We start from the raw sequence: 25,430 nt of genomic DNA, 5'->3' as shown, positions 1-25,430 counted from the left end.
AGGTACGGAGCTAAACCATGACAGCGTTAAAAATTGCTTTCCCCATGGAGGCTTACTCACCCTCGGGCAGCGGACACTCCAGATTCAGCCTTATTGCTTGCTATTAGTGTGGTTACAATTTCTTAAATATTAAACTCACAAACAAGAGGTCTTTTTGAGTATTATTCGAGACATTTGCAAAAAGGACTCAAGGCATACAGTGAACAACGGTTTCCACGGCAAAGAGCAAAACTTCCTGCTGGGTGTCATCTGTATACACAAGAGTGAACATGCCGGGAAGGGGCTGTCACACAATTATCACATTAGATAAATAGACTAGGAGACTGTAGGTAAAGGGCAGCAGAGTCAATCATGACCTCACTTCCTGTTATCTAGTGACAGCATATAAAGGTTTAAGAGAGCCGTAAACTTTACAACCGTCTAGTAAAATTTCCCCTACATTTCCCTGGGTATTTATTTGGGCTAAAATATCAACCAGTGGACATAGCTAGCGTGATGTGTCCCAAATGCTACTGGACTTAGAAGCCCTGACTTTGGCATATGTGGAAATGCCATCTTGGATTTTTGCAGCCAGAGGTGAAAAATATGTTGACAGTAAATTAAAATTGATCTGAACAAGAGCAGTATTTACCAAACGAACATCATGCTGTATTTAAAAAGACTAGCAAGTAGGACCATAAACCCATTAGGAAAATGTTCACTGAGGTTGTAAACTAATGGACCCAATCTCCACACTCAGGGACTCACAGACTTTTAAGCGCATTCCTGGGAAGTGTGTGAGTTCTTCGTGCTGTCCCACTGTCAAATCATCCAAGTGCGCGAGGGCTTGAGAACTGTATAAAAAATGAGGAATGGGGGACACTATCATGGCATCACACACTGCCTGGAAACAAGATGCACGACTGGCGTCGTTAAAGCCTGTGAGGGTTCAGTGTGTAAGGCTTTAGGGTGGAGATTGGGATTGGGCCGTAGAGAGTTGGGTCATTGTCCAATCTGGCTCCATACAATCAGACCTTATTTTGCGAATTGCCCCCTGTTGGCCATTGTATACTCTCTATGGTATCAACAAGCTTATCCAGTCTCTAGGTACTTTGTAGACACAAGTAGTTTTGATATTGGCACCCACATGACCTGTGACAGCACATTTAACTATGATTGAGATGCTATATTTGTTCGAGGTTTAGTTGATTACAGTCAGCAGTTCTGAAGAAATATTCATATATACATAAGAGGTTTAATGTATTATGAGCAAAGCAGATTTTTTGATAAACTGAGAGTATCTTTCACTGCATTATATTACCTTTCCAAAACGTGATACCTGTATCCTCCTTTCACAAACAGAGGAAGTGGCAGCTTCAGGATGTATCCTCTTCACAAAGTGAGGAACAGACTAGACCTCACTGTGTCTCCGTGCCGGGCTGTGAGATGTGCTCAGGATCCCACGGTGGAAGTAATTTCGTGCTTTCTTCTTGTTAGCGCACTGTTGGAGCAGATTTTGTGCCGTAATTGAATCAGACATCTTGCAGCTTAGGACAGATATAACAGACTTCATGCTCTTTTCAGTCCATTATTCCTCTGGCGGATTTTAGAGATGTTGGTAATTGTAAAGAGGAAACTGAGCTGAGGAAGCTGGACGAGACCGGCTGTTGTTCCAAACGTTAAAAATCTCATCTTTTATCGGTGTTAATTTTAAACCCATTTTCCCTGAGTTGGATCTTTGTTCAGATGTTTGAATGTTCGAAAAGCAACTGGCTAATCCTCATCTATTTACCCACAATGCTTGCAGCCTCTTTGTTGTTATTATCACGAGTTTCCAAACAAAATCTGTTGTGTATTTCGTCCTCTTTATGACTGCACTGAACTGTCACTTCTAAGTCTTTCCAGCTCGCTCATTCATGTGACATTTGATAAAAGTCTTCAACGGGAATCCGGGAGAAAGTCCCAACAAATTGACAGGCTGACAGTTAACACCTGTGAGCTGATACCTTTGACAGGAAGGGAGGGAGAGGGAGCACAAGGAAGACACGGTTAAGTGGCTTTAGATGGCAGATTTTCCACAGACAGTGACAGGAAGATGATCTGAGACAGACGGTCGGAAAAGTTTGAGAGAGTCAGACTCGCAGCTGATGCAACTTGAGATGTGAGTCAGCAGCCAAAATGATAAGAAGTGCAGCAGCAAAACATGTGAGTGTGACATTTACGATACAACACTGTCTGAGCGGGGTGATCGAGACTTAACCTGACAAAGTAAAAACACTAAAGACGAACAGTGAAGTTAATATTTGGTTTGCTAGTTTGCTAATTAGCAAGAAGAAAGTTTGAGGTTTAATCACAGACTGTATAAATAATGGCCGTAGCCAACGTGACGTCATCCATTGGTTTCTTGACTGAGTATATGAAGCCCTGAGTTCAGGATTTGGCCGCTGCCATGTTGGTTTTCTGGAGCTAGAAGTGACCGTATTTGGACGAGAGGGTGGAGCTGGAGAGGAGCCAGGGGTTGGCAAATGGCAAGTTATCAAAGCTCAATAGTGGATCCTTCTTCTTCTTCTTCTTCTTCTTCTTCTTCTTATCAGTACAGCTCAGACTTATAGCTCGAAAACACAAACATGGCCGAGAGGTCAGGGTCACTGTGTTGATGTCTGGCAGACAGCTGGCAGTTTCCGCCTGTCAATCAAAGTGACCATGCCTCTATAACTTTAGGCTTAATATAAGAGAAGAAGAACAGAAATTAGCTAAATAGAAGACACAGTTTTTTTTGTACATGGCTTTAAACAAGCGGGAACGCCTCAGAATCCCCCAGGAGGAGCTTGAAAACGAGAGGGACCTTGAGTAGCCTGCTGCCAAGTGACCCAGTCCCAGATAAGCGGAAGGTAATGGACGGATGGATGGATGTAAACATGTTCATTTCAACTCCAGGAACTGCAGTTTTTTGCACTTCCGCATTGGCTTAATTTTTAACAATAGAAGTTGCCGCTTGGGTTTAATAGCTTTTTACCATATCCAAATTCACCTAGATAATATAAATCCTTTTAAATCCCTCATGAAATCTCACAAGGTACTCAGTGATGTTACTTTACCTGATACTGCGTCTGTCACTGAGCAGAGGTAATGGCTTTCAGAGAGCACATTACCAACAGATGAGAGCCAAAAGTTTCATTTTTGCATTTATGGAATTAGCATTATTTAGCTGATATAATATGCTCCCAGTCATATTTATTGTTCTAATGAAAGCAAATGGCTTAATTGAGCCGGCTAACGTTAATGTGTTGGCATCAGTATTTGTTTTTAATAAGCAAAGAGAGATAAAAGGTTCGACAAGAGATTTGGGGATTCGGCCAACTGGGATCTGGATTCAATGTGGAGCCGCTTATTGGAACGCATCCCCAGCTGGAGGAAGTATTAAAGCGGACACACATTACACATGTAAGAAAAAACTTGAGTTTATCTAAACAAAGTGTAAAAAACAGGCTGTATCATTGTGTGGTGTGCTACACTAGAAATATTACTGAAACCCCATCAACATGAATTTTTGTCATTATTCTACTTGTCTGTCATCAGAAGGTTGTTTTCTGTTGCCAGTGTGTAGAACTAGTTCAATACAGAGTTCATTATCGAAGCATAATGGCATGGAATTCTTTACAAGCATTTGAATTAAGAAAGTTGAACAAAAAGTTTAAACAAAAAGCTGAAAGAATAGAGAAGAAAAATAAAGGGCCTCGTCCTTTTCTGTCTGTTTGTTTTTCTGTCCTTGGATATTTGACAGAAGTGTAGAGAGAAATCCTCACGCTGTAATTTGTGAATTTCTATTCTAAAATGTTTCATTACATTTTTATATTCACCAGCCTGCCCTCAGACAGGGCTTTTTTGTGTCTTAGTACTTGTCTTATTGTGAGTCTGTATGTTGTTTTTATGGGTATAAATGTATTTTCTGTTATTGAAGTGTTCAAAAAGAATGGTGACCCTACTAAGAGTAACTACTGTTATTACACAGCTGTGTTAAATACTGGATTCTGATTGGTTAATTGCGGCATTCTGAGCTGCTATCGAGAAATAGCAGAATCGTTGCTATGAAGAACAGACTGTTGCTAGGCATGCGGCTTTAATCACACAATCTGGAGGACTAACTCTAATCATATCAATCCGCCAAAAGAAGTCCGGTAAATTTGAAGTCGGTCCACAGAGGGAAAAAGGAAAAGAGACAAAACAGCGGAGAGAAAGCAATAAAGGTTAAATGATGCAAAAACTTTAGGCTACGACTGAGAAAACTAAAGACGGCACATGAAGTAAACATTAACCTGAACACAGTACGGGATACGGTGGTGTTTAAAGACGGTGAATGGAAAAAGAAAACGTCAACAGACTCTGACAGTGACAAGACAGAAAACCTCAATCAGGTGCTGCGCTGATTCCTGCAGTCTGGTTCACCGTGTCTTAGTCCATCATCAATGTTTCCATTTATTGTGAGTAAAAACAGCTAGCGTAGCTCATTTTAAGAAGGCTAGGGTTAACCGTTGCTATGGACGCAGCATTCACTGTGAGTGCAACGGACTATTCTTATAGTAATATAAACGGAAATATAATTAATTTAGTAATAAGCAGCTTAGCATAGAGGTCCTGCTCACCCTGTCGCTCACCCTCACTATACATTATCTCTTACTTACAATATAGCAGGTGATTGGGATCTAAATTAACAAAATAACCACCAATCACTTTATTTGGTAACTGGGAAACTGATCAAAATGAGTAAAAAAGGTTAAATTATGAGTTACTGATGCTTGATTAGTTCTCATGATCTCTGATCTTGCCACATAACAGTGGTTTCAGCAAACACAAACAACATTTCAATAAAGACATGGCTGCCTTACAGTTATAAAAAGGAGAGGACAGTCCAGCTGCCTGCAAAAACAACTTCTGTACTTCACCAAACTGAAACCAGAAGTGAAACTGATGACTGAAACAGTAACAAAGCCAAACTAACATTATCAGAAGATGCAGATGTGCATTCATGCATTGTAAAGTCATTTTATAAAACACAATATAGACAGCAGTAAATAGATTTAAGTGATGCTGGCATTTCATATTCTACTGTTCATTTACGATCATGTGATGAAGTGGCATGTCCAATTCCTAACACTGTCACTTACGTCTTCCTTGTTGAGGAATTAAATTTGTCCACAGAGTATACATCTGTCCAAAATGTCACAATTCATTGTCACAGTCTTTAAAGTCTGCCTTTCATTGACGGAGTGAAAAACTGCCGCTGAAGATACATGATGCAAAACTGGACGTAAACAGAAGGATGAATCGGTCTCTCCTTCAGGCAGGGCGTGGAATCTCCATTTAAAGTTTTTTTATGCCATGCAGCAGATTGTTGTGAAATGAGTTGAAATGAGTGCACACTGTGGACGCTTTCCGTCAGCTGATCATTGCATGAGGCCAGAGTCGACAGAGTGGAACTGTTTCTTATTCAATCCAGTCAGTCACACTGCCATCCATTCCTCCTCTCCTCTGCCGCCTGCTGCTTTCTGTTAATGGAGATATCACCTCCTCCCTCCTCCTCCCTCCCTTCCTCCTCTCTTTTCTCTCTTTGTTGTCCCTTTCCCTCCACTCCACTTTCACTTTCGCTCCTTTCAAATCTGTCTGTTGTGCCTCTTCACTGGCCCACCCGGTGAAACTAATCGACAGTAAGCCATCGCTCGGTGCACTCTGAATCCCTTTTTTCTGCAAAAACTAATCACAGTCATTGTTAGTTATCCAAGACACGCTGCCTCCCTCTCTCATTGTACTGTAAATCAGCAACTGATTCATAACAAGCAGAGGGGGCATACAGGGAAGAAAAACAAATAAGGTTTATTATTGAGTGCAATTCTGGAAGGCTGCAAGCTGAGTTTCTTTTAGCAAGGCTCAATAATTCCTTATAGTGAATGCCAAGCCCTCTAATGGCAAACAATTGACATTTTGAGACTCCCTGGGTGTCGTTTAGCTTTGGCGTGAGGAAATGCCACAGCTGAGGGAAAAAAACATAATCAGGGATTGGAACAATTTGTAGTGTTTGTTTGAAAGTGTAATGGCACTGATTATTTCTTTCCAAATTTGTGCTAATGCAAGTTGTGTTTCTTGGCAATTAGATGAAGCAGCAGATCTCACAAAACTCTGCCAACGCCATGCTTCATAAACGAGAGGTTAGCGATGGCAACTTATGAAGATTCTGTGAATCACTACAGAATCTGTCGGAGAGGTAAAGCAGCTCAGTGGTAGAGTCGGTCGTCTCTCAATTGGAAGGTTGGGGGTTCGATACGAAGTGTCCTTGGGCAAGACACTAAACCCCAAATTGCTCCCGGTAGCATAGCCATAGGGTAGTGGAGATCTAAGTGGAGATTGGCACTTAGGCCTTTGCCACCTTTGTGTGAATGTGAGTGTGAATGGGTGGATATGACATGTAGTGTAAAAGCAGCTACGAGGAACACTAGAAAAGCGTTATATAAGTACAACATTTTTGGTTTTGGAAGCGTTCTGGTTTCCTTTGGTAGTCCCAAGTGGTAACCCTTACCCTAACCCTAACCCTAACCCCATGTTTTCATAGTTTGGAGATTAGCCACTACCTTCTTTGGTATTGGAAGTGTTATGGTTTTCCTTTGTAGTCCCAAGTAATATCATCCACTATCTTCCTGTGAGCTTAGCATTGTACAATGATTTAGCTTTTTTATTCGACTCTACAAACAGATATGAGACAAATAGCAAACCGGCCGTACATGTTGTCTCTTAACTCCAACCTAATTCTTACGTCTGAAGTTGCTCGTCAACAATGAGAAGCGCATGGAAATGGAAGTCTTGGCCTGAGTATCCCTAATTGCTTACCAGAGTCATTAAAAGCCCTAAAAACTTGGCCATTACTACCAAAGGCTTTATCATCTTTATCAGTTGCCATATTTTCAGAATTTGAAGAATAGCCACTACTTTCTTTTGTTTTGGAAGAGTACTTGTAATCCCAAGTAGTATCGTCCACTAGCTTCCTGATCCAGATCTGACAACAATTTAGCTTTTTATTCAACTCTATAAACAGATAAATGCATATGAGTCAAAAAACTATCCAATCTTACATGTCCTCTCTTAACTCCAACTCAATTCTCGCATCTTAAGTTGCTAGTCGAACTGTAAGTCTTGGTCCGGATATCCCCGATCGCTTAACCTAGTAACCGAAAGCCCTGAACATTTATCCGTCACTCCCAAAGGCTATATCATTGTCCAACGATGGCTGATTAGTTCTGACAGTGGAATGACTGTAACATATACCCCTACTGTCTTGAGCCTCAGGATAAGCTTTCAATCTGTGCTGTACTGTTTCTTTAGACTGGTAAATCCTCTACATCATCTGTTAAAACAGCAGAGCATGGTTTGCCATTTTCTCTGTTTTGGATCAGCTCAGAGTTGTTGTCATTTTTTGTAACAACTCTACCCACTCACCCTCCATAGTCTCAATAGGATTCAGCTGACTCATCACATCCAGCAGAATTAGAAACCTGCTGTGTTTCATCTCACACTCACGAGGAGATACGACACCAACACAGACCATTAACTTCCTATTCTACGTTTTCTCTCTCTGCAATTATATTTCTCTCTTTCATCTTCTAGCCCTCCACTCGCCATGTGAATTTTTATTTGTTCTTTGTAGCTTTAGTCCAAGTACTTGTAATCTACAACACACTTTATGATTTGCAATCTATAGGCATAAAGAAAGAATAACGTGAGACATATTTAGATATGTAATATGTGATGCCAATTAAACGCAGTGGTTTAGCTTCGCTCTGCAATAGATTTGCAGCATCACACTGGGGAAAGGAGTCGCAGAGCAATTATGGCTCAACTGTACCTCATATATTGTTGTTCAGATAGGAGAGCGACCTTCCAATTGTTTGGGTTGTAGGCAAAGGCAAATTAAATCAAAATCTCCGTAAACTAATTGTCTCCTCAAACGTAAGAAGGGCTTTACAGCTGGTGGTTGGTGGAGATCAGAGTTTATGGCCCACTTAATAAGTTATGAAAAAACAACACTTAAAAAAAGAACAAACAGCACTGCCTGCAAATCTAACTGTACGAGGAGGAAGAGTCCTGGGAGAGAGTGAGTGGGAAGAATCAGCTGCAACCTTGATCTGCTTAAAGTGCAGGACTAATACGCAGCAGTCAATATGCCTAATTACTCTGCTCTTGCTAACGGCGTCCTACACCTCAGCACAGGGACTGTAAAAGCTGGAGTGGATGCTCACAGTGCTTATGGACACAATGTAATGATTTTGTTCCCCTCCTCTCATGGGCATTGGAGTTTCTGATCTACTGCTGTTGTAGTTTGCATCCCGTCTCGGCCATTTGCTGTAAATGCATTCTAACTGTTGTGTTATTGTATATGTGAGCGCTTCTCAGCAGTGCTCCGCGAAACCCTCTGATGAATGTACGCTGAGTTGTTTAATTTGAGTGTGGACTAAATAGTCGGCCCTCTAGGTAGAAAAAGAAATGGCAGTGTTCCAGGAAAGTTAACTGGAAAGTAAAGTTAAAGTGAAGAAGTCATGATGGGGACGACATACATAAAGTTGTTTCACCAAATGTGTCAGCCACCAGTTGCCTACGTACATATCCGGAAGACACAGAGCAACATTAGCATTAGCATTAGCTTTTTGGCCTACTGACAAACCTGTGAAAGGTCAGGCTGTTTAGCTGCTCAACTATGCTCTCCGGCTAGTTGCTAACTTTTCCGGCGTACAGTGTGCTTACGAGGACTTTTAACAACAAGTCTTTGGGCCAGAAAACCAAAAATGTACATGAAAGATGCTAACATGCTTGTTACAGCTGAGGGGAACTGCAGATGTAATTTATCACTGTCCATTGTCACTAACTCCCCTACTGTGTCCGTTTCATAAATTTGATTTAATGAAAGCAAATAAGTTGAGTAAGTTGAGCAATTGCTATAACTGATCAATAACATTGACAATCTCGTGGCACAGAACATACCCAAAAGTACAACACATAGAGGAGAGTAAAAGTTCTTGACAGTCCAAACCAGGAGATGACACTTAAGCAGGCAGGGGGGCATTTAAAGAACGATCAATCTCTGAAACAGAGGTCCATGCAGACAAAGTAATCAAGAATACTTTGCTTTACTTTGACAATCTCATCAGATAACCATTGGAGCCTATTTCACAATTGATTAAAGAGTGAGTGGAAGTATAGGAGTGGGAAAAGGCTGATGACATGCGACAAGTGGGCCTTTTCCTTTCCTTGCCATTTCTCTTGATGTTTGTTTGACCTTTTGCACATATTGGATGGTTTTGTCAAAAGAGAGAGACAGAGGAAAATGACACACCCTGCTGGATTACAATCTGGTACCTTGTATTCCACATTGAATGAGTTACTAAACTCATTCAGTCTGCAGAGTCCCTTTCCCCTTTAAGAGAACACTAGAGACCCAGCTCTTTCATGAATACCTCTGCACTTAATGATATTGATGCTATTGACGATTTTGATGATGTTGATGTTGTTGATGACGATGATAATTAAAAAAAAACCAGCACACCATACACTAACAGATTCCGTTCACGACTCTCAAGTCCGACTCTCAAAACTGGAAATCTCAAACGAGACTTTGGCGATGGTAGTTTTTGGACTTTTTACAGAAAATTCAGGAAGAAAAAAGAACAAACTGTGGATGAATTGGTTGAGACGGCATGAACATGGGATGTACATGTTACTTTATGCTCCCCGTTTGCTTTTGTCGCCATGGCTGCAGTCGTTGTGCTTCCTCCTTCAGTCAGCTTGCTTCCTGATTGGCTATTGTTTCGTTCCACGTGACAATCCACAGGCTGCACGCTCGGCTGTCCTCTGGGTTCCCCCCACACAGCAAAACGGATCGTAAATATGGAACATGTTTAATATTTACGATTTAAAATCGGTGCCACGACTGCCTTCAGAGCAGATCAGGGGAAGTAAAATCACTCTTAACATGCCTCACACCACAGGAACATCTGGCAAGACAATCTTTAGAACCAGGCCCAATATCGGCCCGATTATAATGTAGTGTGTACCCTGCTTAATACCAGCATCTTCTGAGTTGTTGATCTGATTTGAGGGGGCTCTTTCTATGTTGGGAGCAGTTTTTTCATATTATTCAGACACCTAATGAATGCTGGGATATACTGCTTGGCTGATGAGCGGGAATGGGATGTATTTGAGTGAATGGATGTGAGAGTTCGGGAACTAGACATGGCTGGAACGGGTTTGTTCAGGGCAGGATGGAGTAGCTGGAACTAAAACGTTAAGAGTAAGTATATGACAGAAAATATGATCAGTCAGTTAGTCAGTTGTTATTTTCGGGCCAACATCTCATGTTTGTTAAGTGATAATTTAATAACAACATATAAAAATACATCTTCCTTATTATATTCAGCGCTCCCATGCGGTAAACGTGTTGTCATCTGCATAGAGGTGTTGTCACTGTACACGTCCCTCTCTGACATCAGTGAGAGCTACAGTTATACCGAGGTTATTTTCAGACACACTAATGACTTGGACTGACCTTGTACATCACGTCTACTGTTTGCCACTGAAGCAATTATCACCTCCTAACTGAGCCGAATGTCTCTGAATCTGCTCTAACTGATAAGCTTACAGCATCATAAACACTTGCCCACACGGACACATCAGTAGAAGAGACGTGTCAAAGAAGAGGTGATTTCTTTTAACTGCCTCATTAGAGAAAAACAAGGATGTGCTTTCACGGCAGACCCTTAAAATGTGTATTTTTCTGTGAGATAATGAACTATGTTTTAAATTGTCCCTAAAGCTGTGAATTTCTTTAAAATTAACATGCAGTCAGTGAAAAGCAATTATTGAATGCTAGTCAGTTATACTTTATTCTTGTTCTTTTAATGAAGCTGGTGACAAAAAGGGAAAAAAGGGCTTTATCTCTGGGCTGCATGTTCAGACGCCAATATTCTGCAGCTGAAAATACAATCCATAGAGATGCTCGTTAACAGTATTTTGCAATTGCTTTGTTTTACTTTGACCAGATCGTAAGATAATTATTGCAGAATGTTTTACCATTAAATTTTTAAAATAACTTGTATAGGATTTTCTTCAGCACAGAGTGAGTGGAAGTATCTAAGAGTACAAAAAGGCTGATGACACGCGACAAGTGGGCCTTTCCTCTCCTTGCTATTTCTCTAGATGTTTGTTTGACCTTTTCCAAATATGAGATGGTTCTGACAAAAAAGTGAGACGGAGTAAAATGGCACATGACAAACCCTGCTGGAATACAATCTGGTACCTTGTATTCTACATTCCCCCCGGTGGTGGAATGAGTTACCAAACACTATTTGGCTTTCCACCTTTCCACCTCTAGCCAGCTCTTTCATGAACACCTCTGCACTAAATGATATTGATGACATTGTTGATGTTGTTGATGACGATGATAATGATAATATAAAAATAAATTGATCTGCTGCATTGCCTCCGTTCACTGCCTGTCTGCACCGGTGTCCGATCGCACTTGAAGCTGTTATTTGTGGCACTTTGGCCTGGCACACACTACAAGATTTTTTAAATCTTAACAGTTATTGGAAATGTAAGAGACCCCACACATGATGTCAGATAATGATAGATTTAACAGTTTTGTTCCTGTAGTGTGTGGAGAGCAGCGATAGGACAGCACACCAACAGATTCAGTCACCAACGACCCAAGTCCAGACTCTCACAACTGGAAAGCTTGCTAAAACTCTCGCGGTCAAATGAGACTTTAGAGTAAACAAACATGGTGGACGACAGGCCGGAGGATTTGGCGATGATGAGTTTTTATAGAAAATCCATTAAAAAAAAAGAAGTGGGCTCTACATGTCACAGCGTGAGTTGTGCTCCCTCCTTCAGTCAGCGTTCTTTCCAATTGGCTCTCGTATCGTTCCACTTGACAGTCCACGGAGTACATGCTCGGCTGTCCTCGGGGTTCCCCCCACACAGCAGGGTATCGGATTGTAAAAATTGGATGTTGTGTTTAACATTTACGGAGCGGCTCTGACGTTCTTCCGAGCGGATTGGAGGAAGTAAAATCGGTCTGATTATCTTGTAGTGTGTACCCCGCTTTCCTGATGTTGTTCTCTCCTGTCTGGATCCTTGCTTGTGTTGTACCAACTCTCAGATGTACCTCGCTTTGAACAAAAGCATCTGCTACACGAAATTGTTACCTTGTATAACAGTGTTGTACATGGTGCACATCAGTTGTACAGATACCCAAGTTCTTACCCAAAGCTTGGATTGGAAAGCTGAAGTGATACAAGAGACATAGATTCCTGGGTTTTCTTCTTCAGTATTCCTGCTAACAAGGAGGAATTTTACTCACGGTCTTAATCGTCTCACGTTGGGCGTGTCTTAAAGCCCTTTCCTTAATCCTCATTTTAAAAGCCTCGCCAAGATCTATCCATACATGAGAGAAATTGCCCCCCTTGTATCAGCGCTATTATTTGATGATGTACGATCTCACGCTTGTAATATATCCAATAGGAATTCAATTTAATATTCTAATAGGAAAATAAATTGAAGGATCTGTGAGGTACTTTAGGCAGTGGGCCATTCTTCACACAGGAAGTGCTAGCTACGCCTGTCCTCTCTTCTACCCCCAATTGCCCTATTTTCTCACTCGCTCCCCCTTTTATCTCTCTCTCCTCACCCCATCGCCTCCAGTTCTTATCTCTTATCTCTATATCTCTTCTGTTTAACCCTTTTTCTCCCTCCTTTAATACATTTTTGTCAGGTTCTTTCGGCTTATTCAGTCCATCTTTTTGATCTACTTTTGTTCCTGGTGTTTAATAATGCCGACGTAAAGGTCAGCAGTCACACTAATTGTGTCAACAGGTCACCCGAGCAGAGATGTATCTGTTTGAGGACACCGTATAGGTGGTGCTTATCCTGGTGTTTTTTACTGTTCATTATATCAGGGCAGTGGGAGTTCACTTCAGATCTGCACATGCTCAGTCTGCTCCCTCTACTTTTAATGGCACCAAGGTTTTGTCACTCCTCTCTAATATTTTTCCTCATTTACTGCTGGTGAGGGATATTTATTTATTTATGCACACTGCATTAGAGAAGCTCTGAATTCTGTATAGATTGCCAAGGGCCTCATGTTACTTACTGAAGAGCTCAGAGGTTTTATACTGCACTTTTACACAGGTATGTGCGTGTATTTTGACTGATCTATGGATGCATAACCTCCAATCCTTATGAGCCAATGTGCTGGTTTGGATGCTCAGTGTAACACTTTGTCAACGTCTGAGCAGATTCCCACTAGCAATGCTTTCAATACCATCTAACTGATACACATATTCCAACAGTTAGAAAGTTAAAAGAACAAAATACTTTGTAATTTGTCTCCCAAATATGACATGAGGTGAGGTGAGCTTTGTACAACTGAGCTGCATCCCTTTGTACCTCTTCTGTAAATCACCTTGAAGTATTTTCTTCTTGTGCTTCTCGCTGTAATGTCTTCTTAATGGTTGAGTTGTTATCCTTGCCTTTGTTCATCCCTTACTATAGTCGATGGAAGGATTTCTCTTTTCTTCAACATCATTGCAATGCAATAAATGCTAAAAAGAATTGATTTGACATGACTTAAATTGCTAAATACATAACACAGTGAAGCAGTGCCTCACAGAATAAGAGCTGGGACTGAAATTAGATATAGATTATGATCCGCCTGAGTCGCTACGGTAATGTGTTTTCATGGGCCTCGGTCCCTGCAGAAGACACAAACACATATCTGGAGTTCGATACCAGCATGGACAAGTTGTCAATCCCCTGCTGTAATGTTATTTAGAGGAAAGCACTATCTTGTTCCTGGATTCCTGTTTTCATATTACTGTCAGATCAGATCTTATCCAGCGCTGTGTTTTATCCACGTTTCTTCTTCTAAGTGAATTAGACCACAGTAATGTGCAGTCTGATGCTCTAATGCTGTAATAATGGCTGCAGATGCTCCATAGGAAATGACCTAAGACGCCATCAATAAGGCACTCAATGACACTTGTAACCTGATTAAAGGATGAACAACATGCTTCAGTTTTTTATTAAGCATGGCAGCATGATGGCTCAGTGGCTGTCGGCCAGTTGCCCAGTCCACCACTTTGGTCCAGAGTGGAATATCTCAGTAACAATCACTTGGATTGACTTGACATTTTCAGCAGACAATCATGGTCCCAATAGGATGAACCCCAAAGACTTTGGTGTCCCATTTGCTTTTCCTATAGCGCCACCAGCAGGTCAAACATTTCAAGCAGCCAGTTGAATATTTTGCCGTCTGCTCGTTGAGTGGTTACACAATTTGGTTCCGGTCACATTTGTGGCTTTAAGTGAAAAGTTACAGCGGATTATTTATCATTCAAACAATATGAAAATGTGTATCACATGTTTTTCTACATGATCTCTATCATGATGTTAAATTACCAGAAAACATGATATGTGATATCATGATTTTGGCTGTATCGCCCAGCCCGAGCCTCAGTTTTACTTTATCTTTAGTGCCAATTAGCCAACATTAGCATGCTGTATATTGCACCTGTTAAACATCAGCATCATAGCACGCGGCCATTAGCATTTAGCTCAAGCAACGCTGTGTCTACAGCTTCACAAACGCCACTAAAGTCTTGTTTAGTTTCAGAGATGGTCTTAAAGTTAAGAGAATGTCTGCACTGCTGCAAAGTGTTTCCCCTTGCCGGGCCGATTTCCTCCAGGCAGCTGCTGCTGAGTGTTTCTCTCTGAAATGCAACCCCCCCCCCCTCAATTTATGTTTCATTTCTGCAGCTCAGTACAAGTATGTCAAGGATGAATACCTTAAAGGCATCACTAATAGCTTTACAGTACTACATGTCATGAAAGCCATTTTGGAAATAGCCCATTTCCATGGTCTGATGTGTGCTCTTTCTACAAAACTGCTCTTATATTAGCCTCCCTCTAAAGAGTCCCAGCTCTGCTGCCTCCACCACCACCACCACCACCAGCAGCACCCAATCTGTTTGGGATAAATGTAAGACCTTGAGCCAGAAATTGAACCTGCCATCCATGAGTAAACTGCACTGGCTGTGGGCTGCTGTTCGACTTAGTGAAGACATCTTTTAAATGTAAATGAAATGCTATGTGAGCATGATGGATTCATATGTATTTACATTTGCAAGAGCAAGCACATAGAAGAGAAGTCTCACTTTTATGATGCCCCTTTTTTATGGGCTGTTTTATAGTCACATTAGCGCCTCGGTCTAATACGGTCCTGGTTTTGAAGAGTCTCTTTATAAGATGGATTCAGTTCATTTCCTGCTGCTTTTGGGAGGATTTTTTCTCTTACACAGGGGGAGTAAATCCTGAAAGTGTGAGTAGTCTATAAGGCTGAAGCTGCACCTACAATACACGATAACAGTGCGCCTTAATGCACAGATTTTCCTCCATTACAAGTAAAATATTCCAGGTGTAAAGATGCTTTAGCAGACCTCGTCTCTCTACTATCCAGCAGAGCAGAGTCCTGCTGTTTGCTGCAGTGCTTTCTATCTCCTGCACAAGCATGAGATGAGACTGGGAGTATGAATAATGTCTTCCCTTGTGGCTCTCTTTCGCTCCCTATAATCCACTCTGTACTGTGGTCTCAGCGGGGCCACAGTCGCATCTAGAAGGATCAGTAGTCATCAGTCACTGTCTGTGCATTGAATGAATGGAAGGCGAGTGTTAATAAGAAGTAATAAACCGACACCGTGATTGCATGTTTCATCCTATTAGTGTTTAATGTCATTTAAAGCAAAATAAACCAATAATGTGTGCTAACTTTAATATAGGGAACCAATTTTCACTGTTAAAAATAAGTTAATTTGGACACTGGTTATTACTGGTTAAATCGGCAACCATTTACAGAGGCTACAGCCGTCGATGCGGCGGACCCGGGTTCAACTCTCGCCCTCGGCCCTTTGCCGCGTGTCATCCCCACTCTCTCTTCCCCTATTTCCGCCACTATCCACTCTCCTCTCTCTAAAATAAAGGCACAAAAAAGCAAAATTTTGTGTCCCCTCTCCACAGGCCGAACACGTGTTTCCTTTTTTTTCTCTTTGACCCTCTTCTCTACACTCAGCATGTCGACAAGCAGGGGGAGAAAATGGAATAGTAGGACAAAAGTAGTGAAATGTGTCCAAACAGATGAAAAGCTGCGAGAAGGTTTCAGGAACAGTTTGATGCATTTTAAATCGCTGCCAGCTGGACGTGTCATCTGCTCACTGGCATGAGACAAAGCTTTCCTCTTCACTGGATTGAAAGGTCAAGTTGACATCCCAGCTCTCTGTCAAGAGTGACACTTGTACACCAGGGATATAACTCTGCGTGTGTGTGCGAGCGTGTGTTGATTCCTTTATAGTCTCTATCTACATGTGGGGTCCTGATGTGCGGAAGTGGGAGGACGTTTAATTTACAGTGTCAGTGTGTGATGGTGATCTGTGTTAATCTCCAGCTCATCCGCACGGCTTTCAATCAGATGTGTTGATGAATTCTCTGTTTTATACGGACAGTTGCAGAGAGGCAGAAAGAGAGGGTGAGAGTTAAAGAGAGGAAAGGAAAGCACTGCACCGTTTTCATTTGTTATTGTCACATGATAATTTACATGAAACCAGTTGGGTTTTTTTTGTTTTTTTTGGACTAATAAATATGCTATCTGACTGACACATTGACCAGCATACTTGTGGACACATGATACCGCATTTCAGTATTGGAGGCCGATATGACACATCAATATCAGAGCAACTCTAGATGGAGAGAAAAACAGTTCTGGGGCAAAAACACTGTAAATAACAATTAGTCATGGTAGCTTATAATTTATTGTCGTTTTAAATAAAAAATTGAGTAAATGATGTGATCGCTCAATATATTGTTTATCATCTCAACTGAAGTTAAGTTTTTCAGCTTACTAAAATAATTCAATTGAAATTAACAATGTAAGTCAAAAGGATACACCTTATAATAAAGCTTGCCCAAATATTAACATATCATTACGTTGGCATTACATGAAGTGGCGACTAATGAATTTATGAACCTCCAAGTTGCTCAATTTGTTCATGGTTCACAATTCACAATTACTCCACCCGAAAAGCATGCAGACTCAGGCCCCCCTGAAAAAAGTCGTGGTTTCCTTCTGTCTGGTCGCTCTCAGACTTTTTGAAGTGACTCAGCACATTCGGACAGCAACAAAAGCATGAAAATTTCAAAAACGCTCTAAACTAAAATGAAAATGTACAAAAGAAGACCTTGTTATTTATTGTGTTCCTCCTTCTCTTCCGCAGTGAACAAGCACAAGCCGTGGATAGAGACGTCTTACCACGGAGTCATCACAGAGAACATGGACACGGTGCTGCTGGACCCGCCGCTGGTGGCTTTAGACAAGGATGCCCCGGTGCCCTACGCTGGTAGGAAAAACAAATGCACGCACTCAGACAGAAAAAACATTTGCTCACACATTTAGAAAGTATCATACACGGATTCTCCCACACACACACACACACACACACACACACACACATAGGGGCAGAGAGAAGGATGCTTCAGCTCTGTGTGCAGGCAACTGAGGCAACTTCACGCCAGCAGACAGAAACAGATGATCCAACAGTTCTGTGTGCTCACTGTTTGTCATGGAGACTGAAATCCATTTATCACTGTTAGCCGTGTTAAACAAATGCTTTAGTTTAACAGCACTTTCCTCTTGTTTTGCAAAGAATCTAGTTTGGGGAACTCGCAGATTTTGGAGGACATGCAAACAACGAAAGAGGAACTTTTTTTTCTCTATGGAGGATCTGAATCCTGTGCTTTTGTGCACTGTTAATATGTAGTTTTGTGATCGACAGATGCGCCGCACCACCAGTATATGATTCAATTTATATCTGCTTTATGAATGTCATAATATATATTAGTTAAAACGTACTTATGTGCAGCGTTTGAGGCAGTGTAAGTCCATAAAAGCAATGATTTCATGGATTGAGGGAAGACATGTGACTCATTCAAGCTCATCAAAAATGTTATGTCCATTATCTCGTCAGGGTTCAGGTTTTGAGTTTAGGTTACAGTTTCTTCGCTCCACAGAGATCTATTTACGCCTCCTGTTTATCACAGCAATGTCTCATCCTTTCTCTCGCTGCATTATTTCCTCTTTTAACCTAAAGATTCTTCTCAAAAGTGCAACAATCTCAGATTCTTTCCTGATCCCTGTAAGCCTTTCACCATGACAATGTTAATGTTCTCACCTCAATCCTAATCTGAGTGAGTGTTTATCATATCAAACAGTTATTGAGCACAGTTTGACTTTACGGAACATCAATATTTTCTCTTGATTAACTGCAGTTTTTGGCGTTTCTGCTTTGGCTTAATGATTTTCTGCTTGGAGATTATAGTTTAATATATGCTTTGATAAGGATTTAAATGCTTCTAAGCTCCAGTTCATTTGCATTAAAGGTTCATTTAAGCGCATTAACATTTCACTATTATGCTGAGTATTATAAGCTTCTATGCTGTTTGTTTTGGACCTGGGAACAGTGCCATTTATCTAGAGCTGCTGCGAGTAGTCGACTTAATCAATGGTGTCGACGCTGAAAATTTTAAAAGGGTTTTTCACAGTTTATCTTCTGCGTTGTGATGCCAGTCATTTTTTTTTTTTTTAAGATTATTTTTTTTGGCCTTTTTGCCTTTATTCGATAGGAAAGCTGAGGAGAGACAGGAAATGTGGGGAGTAGAGCGTGGGGGCTGACATGCACAAATGATCGGCAGACCGGGAGTCGAACCTGCGATCAGTGCGACGAGGACTGTAGCCTCTGTATATGGGGCGCCTGCTCTACCGACTGAGCTAAACCAGCGCCCCATGCCAGTCATTTTTTGCTCGAGTCATTGGTCAGCTGATCGCTCCAGTCAATGGACCACAGTTTTAGAGGGTTTAAGGGTCCAACTGAGAATGAGAGTTCCCAAAGGCCCAAGGCTTCAGAGTACGGGAGTACAAAAAGGTGGTTTGTACCCTGTGCAAAGCTTCGCACAGCAGTCGTGCTTTGCTCGAACACCTGAAGAGAAAGCACACAGGCGCCGTTCTGAATGACGGACCACCAGAAAAGACAGAATCACCGTGAGTGTTGTGTATTCATTAGCAGGGAGAGCTTTTACTGTATTTTGTCCTCGTAGCTCTTTGATGCACTCATAAAGCCATGAAGTCGTCTGCCTGCTTCCTTAGAAATTCAGCTGAATGCGTGTTATTGAAATGTTTGGGCTAAAGTCTGGGCTTATCTTCTGTTGATCGAGTGTGTGTGTTTGTGTGTGTGCGCATTGCGCTTCTCACACGCAGGGCTTCTGCGAGTAGTTCTTTTATTTCTGCCATTATGTTGAGCACATCTCTTTATGTTGGGAATGCTAATCGACTAATCAGTTAAATAGTTGATAGATTAATTGATAGAAAAATTGTCATTAGTGGCAGCCCTACATTTATCAGTGTTCTGACTTGAATAAGTCTCTAAGTCTTTATTACTCTTTGGAAATACATCGTATATTTCTCATACACAGCAAAGCCAAGGGGCCTTGAACCACGAGGTCTCCTTAAACAGTATTGGTGGTAGTTTGGGATTGTAGATGTGTTCAGGGACGTTTGTAGAAAATGTTTCCACAGCCCAGTACAGTCAGGAGGTGGGATTCTTTGAAAACACAAAAAGCACCTCTAGAATAACCAGTTATTTTAAAGATTTCATTTCTTTCTTGTTTGAGGAAGATAAACCACGCAGCATATAAAAGTTTCCTTGACACCAGCTCTGACTGAAAGTTTGTCACAGAACATCCAAATGCAATAATCAAAGCATGATGCGCTCACACAGCTCATCTCCAGGCGCCTGTTTCAGGTGCTGATTATGTTGTCTAACACGAGCTGGAATCAGACAGTCGTCACGCAGGTGCAGCCGCGCTGACAGCGACAGGAAGCGGAGCGACAGACAGAGCTGGTATAATTGGACAAAGTATTCTGAGACTCAAAGGCAAACGAAGAGGCTTTTTGGCAGCTAACGCTTAACAGCTCATTATGGAGAAACGGCTCCTATTAATCCCAACGCTGACAACCATGAAAAACTGATACTCAGCTATTTTTCTTCTTCTCTTTTTCTTTTTTTTTATGCCACAATGTTGTTTCTCACTGTTCCTTGTGAGCTGTTCTGTAAATAATGGGTATATACAGTATTCTGTAGCTGACCTTGAGGAGCGTGAAACAGCCTGGATCAATGTTAAAGGCTCTTTTGTTCTGCTTTTTCTCACAGGGCTTTTAACAGCACTGTGCTGAACAGGTATTCTACAGTGCTACCTATATGTAATTCTACTGTGTATAAGGATTTAATGATGCTTTTGACCACTTAAGGTTAAGATTTAGTTATGAGAAACATGAAAGGTTCAGAGCATTTTATGGAATTCTATCTCAAAGGTGGAGATGCTAACGACATTTTCCCTCTGCGGCCGAGTAGCACTTAGCACAACTTACAGTAATTCACACCACATATCTTTCCCTGGTGACCAAATCTACAAGACAGTAAAAAAAAAAAGTTTAATGGCCCCACATTGAGCTGCCGGACAAAGGAGGAAATTAATTGTGATTGTTTTCCCCCATGATTAACGCCTGTTTTGTTGACTTGAGAAGGTCAGTCCCGGTGAAATACGGCCTGAGAGAAGGAGAAAAAGCCGAGCGGTACCCCGGCTGCTGACTGGTGATATTTCTCTCCCTGTTTTTCATTCCATGCGGTCTAATGAATGAAGCCCATACAATCGCTACCAAGGAGACTGTGGAAAAAATGGCCATCAAAAGAGCAGCTCCATCCCGATTTATCTCCCTTTCTGCTACAGCTCTCCCACACACCTCCTCCTCTTCTTCTTCTTCTTCTCTCAGTGTAACTGTTCTCTCAAATCTTATTTTCAGTCCGTGCCTCCACTTTAGTCTCTCTACACCTTCTTTTTCAATCCAACTGTCCCGTCTCCTCGTCTCTCTAACCGACTCTTTGCTCTGGCGAGCCCTCACACAGGCAGTCATTTATGCACTACAGAGGCGCTCATCAATCCTGGTTTTGTTTTACTGCAGAGAGGAGGAGGCCGTCCTTCTGGCTCCACATTAATTGCAGTGTGGGAACAGAGAGCGGGATTGTAAAGTACCTGCCTGTTTTCTCTTCTCTTGTACTTTGCTCTCATCCAGCCGTCCGTCACTAGCTCTTCTCCTCTCAAAGCCTCTATGTTGTCTTCACTAGAGTGCAGGAGCTGGAGCTGTCCAACCAGCTAAACAGTATGCTTGTCTTCCTGTTTACTGTGGCTCTGTAGTGAAAACTGTAACAGACAAACAATCAATGTTTTGAGTCCAATCAATGTTTTTTTTCAAATACTATCAAAAGTATTAGAGCAGCTATGAAATGAGTTATTTACTTACATTGCCTCTGTGGTGTTTCTTTTGTGGATTGCAGTCAAGACAAAAGCCATGTCAGATTCTTCCTCAAAATGACTAACAGGAAGTGACCTATGCCTGTGTGTGAATGATTATTGATTGACAGTTGGGGCACTTTAAGGAGCAGCCTCTGCCATCAGTGTGTGAATGTGTGTGTGAATGGGTGAATGCGACATGTAGTGTAAAAGCAGCTTTGACTGGAAAAGTGCTATATAAGTGCAGTCCATTCACGTTCAGACCATGGACTGTATAAATAATGGGCGTAGCCACCGCGACATCACCAACTGGTTTCTTGACTGTGTAAATGAAGCCTTGAGGTCGGGATTATAGCCGCCGCCGAGTTGGTTTTCTTGAGCCAGAGGTGACCATATTTGGATGAGAGGGTGGAGCTGGAGAGGAGCAAGTTATTAAAGCTAAACAGTCCATACCTGGGGCTGATTCATTAGCGAATGAGCTAGGTAACAGTGACTGTGTTCAAAATCACATACTATACTAGCAGTATGTGCTGATTTGGCCAAAATATAAGATGTAGTATGCAAACAAAAGCAAAATTTTCAGAATGGCAAAAATACCCATGATGTCGTACTGATTCAGAAAAAACCCCAATCGACCTTGCCTGCTGTATCCCACAATGCAAAGCGCTGCAGTATTCAAGCAGAAGGGGGTGTTATAGCTAAAGAAGCTGCAGTTTGCTTTTAATGGGCTATTGCTTACTTCCACTTTCCAAAACCGGAAACTGGCGCCTACAATACAGCAAAATATATTTGAACAGCTCCATACAACGTACTACCACCAAAAACAATATGCAGTTTGTAGTATGCGATTTCAAACACAGCCTTCATGTTTCCCATAAGGGGGGGTTCGTTTTTTGGCGGTCACTGACTGCAGTTGTTTATTTATCAGACCAAAGAATTTTGACGACTCGCTGCCTGCTCGTCCGGTGAGAGAGCAGCTGTGAATGACACGTAGCGGATCACTTAAAATAACCGATCTTGACTCCTATGTAAAAGCCAACACTGAACGAGCTAGCAAGTCAGGTATGTTGAGCAGAGTACACCTGCTTCTTGTAGCAAAACATATCAAAACAATAATTCTAGAATATGAGGAATACGAAAAAGCTTAAACACAGACTTCTTGGACGTCCGGTTAGTTCAATAAATCACACAACAAGCCACGTTATTTGTCTGATTATTTGTCAGAATATTTGTCAGATTACATTAGATGCATTAGGGTACATGACATGTACCTGTCTGCTCATCACTAAAATCCGCTGTAATCTCTCTGGGGAAAGCAATTGTTTAATTCTGGGTATTGTCACATGGGCCCTAATGGGTTTTTTGGGGCTTTGGAGCCGGCCTCTAGTGGAGACTTGAGGAACTGCAGTTATTTTCACTTATGCATTAGCTTCATTTTTCAGCAGCGGATGTTGCTGCTTGGTCAAAAAAAACAGTCACAGTCTGGCTTCCTCGAAATGACTAACAGGAAGTGACCTATATCTTTATTATGCTTAAAGGGCAACACATCCACATACAGCTCCTCATCTTCACTTTTCACCTCTCCTCACCTTTTTATGTCAGTATTCTTTCTTTCCTCTCTCCTCTCCTGCAGTTCCACATTTCACTGTGATGTAAACGACCCACAGTGGGCCTAACTCGAACATTATATGCTGAGACAGGCATCCCCGAGATAAATTGTTATTACTCCGTGACATGATGGCATCCTCTATCCTCCGCCCCTCCCCCCTTCCACACCTCCCTCTGAGCAAAGGTGTGTGTGCGGGTCGTGGCGTATATGTGCTGATCGAGCGTTCTCAATCAAATTAGCATGAGGGATGGTGGCGGCGGACCCTTGGGTGCTGCGCGGCAGGCAGGCGCTTTCATTTGCTTATTCTTTATCTCAAGGCCGCAGTCAACAGGCACGGATTCTCCCCATTCATCACGGACGCAGAATGATGTGCAGCGGTACATTGTTTCGGTTGCAGGACTCACACAGGCTGAAAGGACAAAAGTAGCGGGAGAAACGGAGGGAAAAGAGGAAAATCGAGAGCTGAGAGGAAAAAATGAGACGGACGGACAATGAAGACGGAAGAAGGGGCCATCATGAGGAGCCGCCACAAAATAACATGTTTGATTGTGTTCATGTGAACTACATTTCAAACATTCTCTGTATTTATTACAGAGTTCTTGAACTTGTGTTTTGAGTGAGTTTTTTTACACTCTATTGGGCACTCTCTCATCATCATTCATCATTATCACCTAATACTTCATTAATGTACAGTAGATGTTTGTGTGTCAGGTCCACCATCAATCTAGTAGCGCCTTGTTTTTGCAACATAGTTATCGCAGCACAATACATCATCTTTGAGGTTAATTGTGTCGGGTGCAATCAAATAGATTTTAAGCATAAAAAGAGGCTTTAGGTTGCAGTTATTCTTGTTAAATAAAGAGGCATTAGGTGGCCAGCTTTGACAACGACTGAGGGTGCATTCACACCTGACAGCTTTGGTCCGGACTTTCGGACTTTACTCTGAAAGTCCGGTTTGTTTGAAGAGGTGAGAACATGCATTCGAACTCTGGTGCAGACCAAACCACCAGACCACAGTCCGCCAGAAAAGACAGGTCTCGGTCCGTTTCCAAGTGAACCACGGTCTGTTTCGATTCAGGTGAGAACATAAACGGACTTAAAGTAGGACCAAATATAGGAAGAAAAAGAAAGAGTGTTAATGGATGTTGACACTTGCAGAGACAACCACACAGCCAGGCAGCAAGATTAGTAGAGGACAGACGTGGGGGAGCGACGAGGTGAGGGCTCTAATATCATAGAAATATGGGCTGACCAAACAATGTCACAAATGCTGTAGAAACGTACGAAAACACGGAGGTGTTCGAACTGTTCAGTGAAAAACTAAAGGAGAGTGGAACTGATCGATCTGTGGAACAATGTCGGTTAAAAGTAAAAAAAAAAAACTCTGACAACGTAGCATTAAAGTCCGCGATCGTGTTGAGTGTGATTGAGGAGTGTACGCGCTCTATCTTTGTTTACTTCAGGGAGTTTACCCACGTGGAAATTCTGACCAATCAGAGCGCAGTTTCCCCATGCAGCAAAACTTTTGGTCAGCTGGTAAAAGCTTCGTGTGAACACGAATCAAACTCGAGACAAAATGCAACATTGTAACAATTTGGTCTTTGATTCGGATCAAACAAACGGACTTTAGGTGTGAAAGCATCCTTACTTTTCAGGCTGGAGCTCTTTAACATTTGTGTTCGTTCATCAATAAACTGTCATTAGTCAATTTTCAACTGCCATCTACATTTCTATCAGAATGTTTGGTATTATTTGTTTGGCCTTTTGTGCCTTTATTGATAGGGGACAGTGGATAGTGTTGGAAAGAGGGCAAGAGAGTGGGGGATGACACGCATCAAAGGGTCGAGGGTGGGAGTCGAACCTGGGGTCCGTTTCAGAAAGGTGGTTCAACAAACCCTGATAACGCGTGATACGGGCTGAATGAATGAGGAAGTCGAATGAGGGTTTTATATTCTAGAGGGAGGAGACCGAGCGAAACTGGGAGTTTCCTGAAGAAAACCTGCTCCCGACCAGGTTAGGTTCACAGACACAGTTACCATAGTAACCAAGTCAGAGTTGAAGTTATCTCACTTTCTGAAACGGCAAACCTGAGGTTTCCCTCATTTCAGGGTTAACAAACCCGGGGTTTTCACTAAACCTGCTTTCTGAAACGGACCCCATGCCCTAACCACTGAGCTAAACCGGTGTCTTGTTTGGGATTCATCTATTATGGCATAAACAATGTTCAGATCAAAGTACGTCCTGTGTAAAACAACAGCGCAGCCCCCTCTTTCACTCTAATGGGGATGGCGGAAGCGTGAGCTGTCTGAAAAGATGCACCAGGCTCCACCTTTGCCACAGAGCAAATTTGTTAAAC

General features: G+C 41.9%; 1 protein-coding gene across 1 annotated transcript in view; it reads left to right on the top strand.

Annotated features, from left to right (window-relative positions):
- The window catches only part of clstn2a (calsyntenin 2a), a 186,612-nt gene that overhangs the window by 67,198 nt on the left and 93,984 nt on the right, over positions 1-25,430 (top strand). Inside the window, exon 2 of the mRNA XM_069684151.1 lies at positions 17,340-17,462. Within this exon, the coding sequence (XP_069540252.1) occupies positions 17,340-17,462 (123 nt within the window). The remainder of the gene's footprint in view (positions 1-17,339; positions 17,463-25,430) is intronic.

Source organism: Semicossyphus pulcher, unplaced genomic scaffold (genome assembly GCF_022749685.1).
Source record: "Semicossyphus pulcher isolate SPU_LCO1_2020_fin unplaced genomic scaffold, fSemPul1.0.p SCAF_7, whole genome shotgun sequence".
Taxonomy (NCBI): domain Eukaryota; kingdom Metazoa; phylum Chordata; class Actinopteri; order Labriformes; family Labridae; genus Semicossyphus; species Semicossyphus pulcher.
Note: the sequence above shows the minus strand (reverse complement) of the source record. Positions and strands in the feature narration are given on the sequence as shown.